Source organism: Monoraphidium neglectum, assembly GCF_000611645.1.
Source record: "Monoraphidium neglectum strain SAG 48.87 unplaced genomic scaffold scaffold01488, whole genome shotgun sequence".
Classification (NCBI taxonomy): Eukaryota; Viridiplantae; Chlorophyta; class Chlorophyceae; order Sphaeropleales; family Selenastraceae; genus Monoraphidium; species Monoraphidium neglectum.
In genome coordinates this window covers 3807-14197 of record NW_014012140.1, presented here as the reverse complement: position 1 = coordinate 14197, position 10391 = coordinate 3807, and the positions used below count along the sequence as shown (strand labels likewise).

The 10391-nt window shown below is 59.7% G+C and overlaps 2 protein-coding genes across 2 annotated transcripts in view; one reads left to right on the top strand and one right to left on the bottom strand.

Moving 5' to 3' along the window:
* Positions 1 to 1319: 1319 nt before the first annotated feature.
* MNEG_8054 (hypothetical protein) lies at positions 1320 to 8549 on the bottom strand (the record flags this gene model as incomplete). Its single annotated transcript, XM_014043475.1, has 12 exons — positions 1320 to 1362; positions 1860 to 1913; positions 2358 to 2410; positions 2963 to 2996; positions 3231 to 3329; positions 3647 to 3675; positions 4549 to 4627; positions 5117 to 5193; positions 6055 to 6178; positions 7676 to 7740; positions 7969 to 8040; positions 8406 to 8549. The coding sequence occupies 12 exons, from the start codon at positions 8547 to 8549 to the stop codon at positions 1320 to 1322; spliced, it is 873 nt and encodes a 290-aa protein (XP_013898929.1).
* Positions 8550 to 9024: 475 nt separating this feature from the next.
* Positions 9025 to 10391, top strand: part of MNEG_8053 (hypothetical protein) — a gene marked incomplete at both ends in the record, with an annotated part of 2865 nt that continues 1498 nt past the window's right edge. Inside the window, 4 exons of the mRNA XM_014043474.1 lie at positions 9025 to 9063; positions 9176 to 9256; positions 9527 to 9583; positions 9779 to 9874. Of these exons, the coding sequence (XP_013898928.1) occupies positions 9025 to 9063; positions 9176 to 9256; positions 9527 to 9583; positions 9779 to 9874 (273 nt within the window). The remainder of the gene's footprint in view (positions 9064 to 9175; positions 9257 to 9526; positions 9584 to 9778; positions 9875 to 10391) is intronic.

Here is a 10391-nt window from a genome sequence, read left to right as displayed (position 1 = left end):
GGGAGGCGGCCCGCGCCGTCCGGCTGTTGGGCGCAGAGGCCGACAGCTCACTGACCCGCGAGCTGTCGTCGGCGGCGGCGGCGGCGGCGGCGGCTGCACGCGGCGGCGCCCGCCTGCCGGCGGCGGGGGTGGTGGTTGAACGGGCCCGGCCGCAGTGTGTACCCCATGAGACCCGCATCGCGCGGCTGCTGGGCGCGGCCGCGGGTTGACGGCCCCTGCTGTTTTGTCTGGAAGCTGAGCTGCCTGAGCAGCCGCGTACGTTGCGCATACATGCGTGTGTGACATTCAGTGTTGGCAATAATGCCGTGCTTCTTGATGTGACCTCCATCTTCAGTGCTCAACAGCCAGCAGCACATGCCAAGGGCCCTCATCAATGCAGCTGCACCAGCCGGTCAATCCAGGCGGTGAACGCCTTGGTCAACATTCCCCATCAGCAGCTCTTTTGGCGCGCTGCGCGTTGCCTGGCCACGTGTAGGCTCAAATGTACAGAATAGGTTTGCTGCGCTGCCACTCTGTACTGATGCGCTGAATGTGACTCATGCGCACTGCTTAGTAATCTTCACCTGCATACCAATTCATTCCATTCCAACCACCCCAATAAGGTCGGGTTGTTGGGCTTGGTGCACACGAAGTGTAATGCCACAGATCTTGCCCGATCAATTCTCTGTTGTTACAAGCGGGGATGTTTCACGCGAACCCAGCTGACAACCTCAGCCCAACGCCACAACCACACGACTCAGACAACACAGATAGGGCACCAGCCGTAGAATTTTCGGCAGCCACACCCACCACAAGCGGTTCAAAAGTGCTGCCACATGCAAATAAAGGAAACCTGGGTGGCGCAGCACGCTCAGTGCAGGGCCGCGCGTTATGATCAGCAACACGCAGCCCTCCTTACTGCACATGCAAGCGACGTTCCGAGCGCTCAAGCAAGGGCGACTGAGGCGCGCACAAGCTCCCACTACTCTTGTGCCACTGCCGATCCGCCACGTACATAATACATTCCAGCGCGCACAGCACTGGAGTTGCCTGCATGTGCATGCACCTAACACTGATGTCAAGCAGGGCATCAAAATGCTCGGCCGCAGCGAATACAAACAACATGCCTACTTTCACGACCCCATGCGCCGCCTGAAGCTGTTACTACGCCCCGCCTTCCCAGCCCCTGCCCGTCCCCCCTCCTCTGTAGTATGGGGCGAAAGCCAACGCCGCCGTTCCTTTGGTGCGGCGACGCAGCGTCCGCTAGGGCCGCCACTGTCGCGCGATGTCGTCTTGACTTCGCCTGGATGACATCATTATGACATAATCGTCTCGTCACTTCACTCGGGCTGGTCCCCGACCTTGTGGAGCAGGGTGATGCGCCTGGGGGTGGCCAGGGGAGGGGGCATGTGGGTGGGATCAAATCAAGAGGGTAGCGGTTGTTGTGGGCGGGAGGAAATGACGAGGGAGGCGATGGTGGTCGTCGTGGTTGCGGGGGGGGGAGACTTAGGGGGGGGGGGCATGATAACTGGGGCCAAGCGATTTTTCAGAGCAAGCCAGGGGACCTGCTGTGTTCGCAGAAAGTAATTGCTGAGAAAGGCACGTCAGAGCCTGGCTGAAATCGTTCGCCCAACAAGCAAAGCTGTGCCACCAATGCCTTTATCCTTGATATGATCAGAACCAACGCAACACCTCCCCAGGCCCCCTCAAAGCAACCACCACGCACGCAAGCCACACGATTGCTGTACAAACACGCTTGCAATGTCCAGTCGCAGGAATTTCAAAAGAAGCCACCGCGACAGTGCAACGTTCCTGTCAATGGACGACATTCCTGTTTGAAAGCGCATCAAACGGTACCCTCCCCCCTTCCCCCAGCCCACCAGTACACCCTAAGCTTGGCCAGCCTGTCCTTGAGCTTGTCCACGTGCTCAGACCTGACGGGGGGGGGGGGGAGTGGGCGAGGGTTATTGTTTGGGGGTTTGATTGATTGTTTGGGGGCGAGGATGACTGTTGGGGGCTGAGGATGACTGTTTTGCCAAAACAGACCCTCAGTGAGGGCCCTCTCCCGGGGGATGGGGCCATGCCCAGGAGCGGCAGCAAGAAAGGAGAGGAGCAAAGCACACTGCTAGTAGCCAGCTGAATTCAATAGCACAAAAAGAAGCATTCCAGAATGCATGCGAGCGGGGTACGCAGCACGCAAGAGCGCAAGCCGTTGCAGTTGACAGCCTGGCAACTCCTGCATGCGGCTGCACACGCCTCAAAAAGAGCTGCACACACCACACAGCACGCCAGCTGTGCAGGACTGGCTGCGGCCACCTGGATCACGGCTGTTTCAATGCATCATCCATTGACATCACTGTGACATCATCATGACTCACTCAAAGTGGTCGTGGAGGTCCTCCATGGAGTCCCATGTGCCATAGCTGGCCCACTGGGGGTTGGGGGAGGGGGGGGGTGGGGTGGGGGCGATTGGCAGGGTATATGGGTTAAAGAGGTCCTCAAAGGTGTCGGAGATCAGGGGTCAGGGTTTTCACATTTGAAATGTGTGTGAAACACGAGGGCTTTTGGGGATCGCTGAAAAGGACGTCGAGAGCACTTCCCAACATTTGACAGGCAACAAGTGTCCATCGCTGATTGATCACGCATACACAAGGTGGGCGGCGCATATATATAGCGGCACTGGCGCGGCAGTGCGTCTTGCCTGTGTGTTGTCGTTGACGGCCTGCGGCGGTCGGCGTTATTGTATAAGGAAGTGGAGAGGGCGGCGTGGATGAGATGGCACTTAAGATGTTGGCGAATGTTTGATTCTGCCACGCACCTGCCAATGAGATGAGACAAGGCTCCAACCTTTGTCAACGCCCTGCTGAAAAGTCATGAGGATTTACTGCAGACAACAGCAACAAGCAGTCCAGAGATGGCGGGTCTAAAACTTCCTTCTTGCCAGCTTTTGGGGGCTGTGCAACGAGCTAACACCTCAGGTCACCTTGCGCAGGGAGTAGATGCGAACGCCCTTCTCCCTGCGAAGTAGTTTGGGTGCGCAGCAGGCGGCGTTGTCGGCGGCGCGGGTGAGCAATTGCATAGAGGGTCGCACCTGGTATGTGTGTCGTGCGTGCCAAAATTCTTGTTGGTCGACGCGATTCAATCGCTCCGACGAGCTGTTCAGCCACCAATGTACAGCTCCTCGCGCTACAGCTGCACAGAAGAAAAGAAAGATTTCCGGATTTCAGCACGATAAATATCGTCAGCCTCACTTGCTGGTCTCCTCCATGGCCTCGTGCCACGCGTCCACGAGGTCGTCGTGGGCAGAGGGGGGCGCCCAGTAGCGCACCAGAGCGTGGGCCATGTGGCGCCTGCGGCGGTAGAGTGGGCAGCAGCGGCGGCGGCCGAAGGGAAATTAAGTATTGAGGGGGGGACGCAGGGCGTAAGAGGTGCGTTTTTCGTGCACTGCTGAATCTCGTCCTGTCGCGGGTGACAGGACGACGAGGCGAGCAGGCGCATGACTGGACAGCGCGGCCAGAGGGAGGGTTGATCGCAGGCGGGTGGCGTGGGGCATGCATTGGCAAGCAGTGTCACCTCGCCGCTGCAGCCACCAAGCAGGTCCGCACGCGCGCGTGCGCGCGCGACGGGATTTGATCGGGCGCCGCAGCCTGCCAGTTGCACCGCTCACTTGTGCTTGCCGCCCTCAGGCTTCACATGCTGCACACAATGAAAAGGTGCGTGAGGGCACGTTGGTTGCAGTTTTGACGTTGTTTTCAAGAGGCAATAGCGTCTAGTTGTGGTTTTGATGTTTCTTGGAGGCGAGAAAGAATGTGCTTTGAGAGGGGGGGAGGTGGGCAACATGCTTTGAGGGGGGGGCCCTGGACGGCGTTTGTTCAAATATAAATGCGCCGCGTAGGCGGGGCGGACGCGCCTGCCGCGACGCTGCTCCACTGCCTAAAGGGGCGCTGGAGGTACGGACCGGTGCAACCGCCTCACTCGTTCACAGGTTTGACATCCCAGTGGAGTGCGGCGGCGCAGCCGTAACCACCAACACATGTGTTTGTTTGCTTGAGCTCAGGAAATGCGTGGAGCAAATAAACATAATGCCTCACGCGTTTGCGCGTTGAGGCAGCTCACCCCCACAATCAAGGCAAGGCTGTTTGGGAACACTCAACCCACTCAAAAGCTATCCACTCCAAAATGCAGCTTCTCCTTCCTTGATTAATACAATGACACGGGCGGCTTCCTCTGATCCCGCTCGTGGCGGCCCGCCCAGGAGCCCCGGCCAGCCAACAGCTTGAGGCCACTAAGCCCCCCACCCCCGCCCCTCAGCGGAGCCAAAGGCCTACCCACCGCTGAGGCAACATTCATGGCACAGCGGCGCCAAAGGCCTGTTCTCCGCTAATGAAGCATTGCATTTCCAACACAAAAAAGGCAAGCAGAAAAGCCAGCCGTCTCCCCCCCGTCCGGGCGCCTGCCCGCTGCTTATCATTGCCTCTTTGCTTCCCTCCGTCCCACAATCGGAAAACGCCCAAAACCGTCCCGGCTGCATGCAATCTTGTGGGGCCAAAAGCAGCAGAAACAACCCACCAGCTCGCCGGCGTCCTTGGGCTGGTAGAGGGGCTGCAGGTTGAATGGGATGTCCAGGTCACGCAGGCGGTCCATGAACCTTGGATTGTGCGATAGACAGGACGAGGTTTGTTGGCAGGTGCACATGAGGGGGGATGTCAGGGAAAAGGATGCCCAAGTGTATGAAGCTCAAGTGCAGGGGGCGGCGAAGGAAGGAAGACAGTCAGGTGACAGAAAGTGGTGCGTTTCCTCGGCAGAAAGCGAGCTTGCTAGCGTACGAGATTGCATGGCAGCATGATAGCTGAGGAGGGATGGCGGTTGCTGAGAGGCCGTGAACCTGACCGTGAGCTGGCTGCGATCGACATGATACAGCTCGCGGGCAGACGGTCTGCATCAAGCGCCCTCGAGGGCGCGAGAGCGCGACCAGCAGAGATGCTTCTGCACACATATCGGCCCACACATATCAAGAAAATCTCCACGCGTTATATCTCCCTCATCCAACCAAAACTAAAACACCTGTTCTGAGCAAAGCCTGGGGCGTGATCCTTTGTGTGTGTCACCGCCCCTGATCCCTCAGGACCAAACCCACTTCTCGGCGTGGTCGCTCTTGAAGTGGTCCACCCAGTCTTCGAAGCTCTTCCACTCGCCGTAGCTGATAAAACCCACCTGCGGGAGGTTTTTTTTCAAGCGAGGTGTCGGTGATGACGAGGCTCAATCAAAATTGAACCCCGAGGCGTTGGAGGGTGGCGTCGGCGGCATTTCATATGGCAGTATCTCCAGGAGGAAAAAAGCACGGCAGGTGTGTTTTGAGGAGTGAGGGCGCGAGGCCTCTCAAGGGGCCGCCTGTGCAAATTTATTGTCGCACCGCCAAAAAAATCTCGCGCCCAGAATCCGGGGGAGGAGGGGCTGCGACCTGCACAGGCTGTCAGGCCAGATGATTTGTGGAACCGCACAGCACACCCCATCGCAGAGATGAGCAAACCCCGCGTTTGCTGGGGAAGTAAGATGCACTTTTTTTTGCACTTTTTAGGGCGCCAGAGGGCTGTTGGTAGGGTTGACGGGCGCGGGTCATGGTACGGACACTACCTAACGCGCGCGTCCACCCCCCCAACATGCAGAGTTGCAACACACATCTCCCATCCACCAAGGGGCTGCTGGCGCCATCGCTTCTGATTAGCTTGTGCCAGGCTGACAACTATTGCAATGTATTCTAATAATGCTTATGCAATGAAAAGGCAGCAGATTCAAAACGGAACCCCACATCAACTGCAGTGCACTCTGCTGCAGCCCAACCCCAGTCAACACAGTCAACCTGGATGCTGCGCCCACGCCCCACCCCACCCCTACAAAACCCCACCGTGCACACAGAGTAGCTGGCTGCCACACCCCAATCACCCATATGAATCTGCAATGTAACCGATTTCTGTCCAAAAAACACAGAATATTCACCCACGTATAAATCAATCGGAAAATGAAACTACCAAGTCCGAAAAAATTGGATAAATTAAACCACCAAAAACCACCCACGTCGTCGTCAACGGTCTTCTTCAGGTCAAACACCCTCACGCCCTTCTCGTTGTCCAAGGTGTCTTTCTCAAACTCGCGCCACGCGTCAACAAACTCCTCCTGGCGCTCGGGGTCCACGAGGTACCTATGAAGGGGTGGGGTGTGGGTTTGGTGGTGGAGAGGTGGGTTTGGTTCTGGGATATGGGATTACAACATACCGGCAAGTGGGGGGTGGGGTGGGGAAGGGGTTTGAATTGTGGGGTTTGCGAGTGGAGGGGGGGGGTTTTGAGCGCTCAGGGTCCACAACGTATCTTTTGGTGGGTGAGTGGGGGTGGGGACGGAGGCGTGGAGAAAACATTTTGGGGGGTGAGTGTTGTGATGGTGGTGGGGGTGTAGTTCTTTGATGTGGTTGTGCGAGATGCGTTTGTTTGCAGGTGGTGGTTGTGAGGTGAGAGGGATTCCTGGGAGCCGCGAGCTTTATCCAGGTGGTGTTGGGAGGCGTGACGTTCGAAAGCAATTGGCCACGGGTTCTAAGCCTAAAGTGACTCAATGACGCCGATCAAGTCATTTTTGCTTTAGAACGCTTGCTATGATCGGAAGAGTGTCAGGTGGCAAACCTGCTCGGCTGCCGAGCAGCGGCGGCGCGCAGAGTTGTGCAATGCTGTGCTCTGGGTTTACCCAGATAGAGCCAACAGTACGGCGGTCTCAAAGCCGCAGGGCTTTGGTCGGCAAATATGTATGGCTCGCATGCATGCCCCGCGGCCAGCAACCGGCCGGTCTGGGACTCAGCAAACAGTGAAACCACCAGTCATTGGGCCAAAGCAGTCACGGGCAGGTTGCCACCCCGTTCATCATGCACACGCGGTGCATTGATAGTGCCTGTCACTTGCGGGGCGTCACCTCGCCGTCTTCCCTGTTGCTGATTTCAGGACGGCGAGGGTGGGCCCAGCGACGACGGCAGGATGAGGATGAAAATCGTTACAGCATCCCGCGCTCTCCCGCTTCTGGAGCCATCCAGGCTCATGGGATTGGGCTTTGAAGCATCAGCGTTGCGTGACTGTGTTTTGAGAGCGACGCGCGGATCATCATGATCATGATGACCAGCGACGAGGACCCAGGCGAGCGCGACACGTCAACATGAATCCTGAACCCTGAACCCTGAACCCTGAGCCCTGAACCCTGAACCCTGAACAGTACACCGTCAACCCTAAACCCTCACTACTTGATGAGCACGGAGAGCAAGAGCTAGAGCGTGCACATGACCGAGGTGAAGGCCAAGAACATGCTTAGACGGACGGCTGAACACAGCTTTGTTCCCTGATGCCGCCATCTTCACCGCCCCCAACTCAAACAGCCTCTCCCACCCCTTGCACCCCACCCCACCCACCGCACCACCACCGCGCGCCCACTCAGCCAGACGCGCGAAATCCCTGGCCACACTCCCTCAAAACACTGAACTTAGCACAGCGGCCCGGCGGCCCTCTAGAGGCCGCAATCCAATTCAAGCACAGGGCACCCAGCCAGCTGACATAGCTCCGCCCCAATTCTCACACATACACCAAACGGGTCATCCAGCCTCAGCACAAAACATCCAGCCCCCAAATCCCGGCAATAGACACAACAACAATGTGTGTAGCCCCACCTGACTGCGTGGTATGCGCCCTCGCCCTTGGAGCGGGCCAGGGTGGTGGAGGCAGTCTTGGAGACCTGCGTGGGGTTGGATCGAGCCGGATAGCAGAGAGATATGGGTGGTGCGGCAGGCTGAGGGGTGGGACGGTCGATTTGGGGTAGGTGGGGCGTCTGGCATGACGGCGGATGATGTCACCGGGGCCCCAGCGCAGCAGAGCACACACACGCACACCCCTAGCTTTGGGGCAGGTGGGGGTTGGTGCGAGTTGGGTGGCGGTGGGGGGTGCGAGCGGGGTGGGTGAGGACAGGCGCCAGCTCAGCGCGCGCCGGGTGCCACTCGTCCCGATGCGCGCCCTTGGACGCGGCGCCGGCAGCGCGCTGGGCGCGGCGCGTGGCCTCGGTCGGATGGCGGCAGGGGGGCCGTCTGGGTGCATATGCATATGAAGGACCCCAACAATCGAGTGGGCGGGAGTGCTGCCAAGACAGCCCAAAGAGACGGGGCGTGAGTCACAGGCGCCCAGCGGCGCACGCCGCGAGGTGGGTGGAGGAGGGCGGCCCGCACCCAGACCACCGCCTTGGCTGTCATCCAAGGCTGCCCAGGGATCGGATCCGCATGAAATCGCTCCCACCCTATCTTAGGGGCAGGCCCTGAAGCAGGGAGGCCCAAACCTGGTCGCAACCGCCAACAACTCAGATCACGAGATCTGTGGCAGCGGATGCTCGGGGCCCCCACCAGCGCGCACCTTGCCCGTGGCCTGGGACCACATGGAGGCGTAGGGGAACTCGTTGTCGGCCATCCAGGATGGGGGCTCGGGGCGGTATGCGGCAGTGGCGGTGGCCGCGAGCGCCACGAGCACGGCGGCAAACGCGAGGCTGCGGGGCGCCATGGTGGCGAGGTGGTCGAGTCGTGGGTTGGGGTGTTTGGGGTTCGGTGAGGCCGCGGCCAACTGATTGTATCAGGTGCGGGGAACCTCAATATAAACTGGCCACAAGTGACGACGGTGTGTCGTCAGAGGATCCGACGAGGAATATGCAGCACCTCGCGGATTTGACAAGAAGCGGAATGTTTGAATTTTTGACCTTCGTGCATCCAAGCATTTCAGGCGATCGCGCTCCGTTCCTCACGTGAGATCTGGCGTGTGCAGCTGTACCTCCGATAATAGGCTTTTTGTCAATGGTTTGACGGTATCTTAGGCACATAGCTGTGATGCGATCACATGTACAATATCACATGCACTTCCTCGAGATCGACCGCACTTGTGTTTGACTTGTGGGTACAGTATAACACAGCTCTAGAGGAGCTCTCAAGCAAAGGCTTGCTGCCTTGATAAATACGACCCTGCTGGCAGCTCGTAGCATATCATGGCGCCACCGGCGCAGCAGCCGCAGCAAGTGGTCAAGGTGTGTGCACTGCGGCACTGCACCACGGCGCACCGCATGTGCAGTGCCCCTTGATAGCCATGGGCGCATCGGCAATTGCTGCTGCATCAATCAACGCTGCAACCTCGTGCAGGTGCCCGCACCGTCAGCATCACCGCTGTACAACAACCTGTGTGCCCTCGGAGGCGGCGCCGCGTTTGTGCACAAGTGCCAGGTGGGCAGCAGCATGAGGGCGCATGCACGCATGCACACATGCTGGGCATGTGATCTGCATGCCCATGTGCATGCGAGACGCATGGCTGCATGCGCGACCATCCCAACCGGTGCAGTGCATGCCGCGAACGCAGCTAGGAAAGGACTTCCTGCAGCAGGCCCGACTTGGCTGCCCGGCCTGCACTGTTGCACTCAAGCCCTTGCCAAGGTTTCCCTCAGATCGCCCTGATTCTGAAATGGTTGGCTCGCGGCCATCCACTTGCATGCGCAGGTTGTCATCCTGCCCAGTCTAGCCGCCAGCGCGGAGGCCGCCCCACAGGCCCGCAGGGTGCGCGCGCCTCAGCGCTAGCCGGGTTGAATTGCGGAGCTTTTGCTTGCCCTGCTTGCCTGCAGGGCACGCGTGCCCAAAGAGGTCATACTGGCAGCCGTAGCCCAGCCAGTGGAAGCTGCTGCACACGAGCCTGTCCCGCTGTGGAATTTGAATCAACAGTTGAAACCCCGCATGCCCCAAACCGGCACGCAGGTCGACGTGCCCAACGCGGCCTCGATCCAGTCTGTGTGCGCCTGCCGCGTCGGCGCCGCGGCGCTGGTCGCGCTCGGAGGCGACGCAGGCGTGCAGGTGGGCGCGCGTGGCGCCGCGCTCCTTCCAACCCACGCGCGCGCCTGCCTGCAGCCGCTTGCATCGGCGCTGTGGCAACAGCTGTGTGCTGCGTCCTTTTTGGCTGCGGGAGTGCATGAGCAGATTCTCAGCAGCTGCAGGCGCTTGAGACGTGCAATTGTGCTTATCATGTTAGAGAGCCCCACGCCTTGGCATCCCCCTCCTATGCACTCAACCTTCTGAAAGGTGTGGGACGAGGCGGGGGCGAGCCTGCTCTACAGCTGGCCCCTGCCCCCGCGCGCCGCCGCCGCAGCAGCAGCCGCCCCGCCGCCGTCGTGCTCTGATTTTGTCCGCGGCCTCGCCTTCAATGCCGCGGCGGCCCCGCTGGGCAACAGCGGCGCCGCCGCGGCCGCCGCGCAGCTCTGTGCGGGCACCAGCCGGGGGGAGGTCCACGTTTTCGACATCTCATTCCCAGGCGGTAGCGCCGGCGCCGGCGGCGGGAACCCGCCGTTTTTCCAATGGGCGGCGGCGCTGGAGG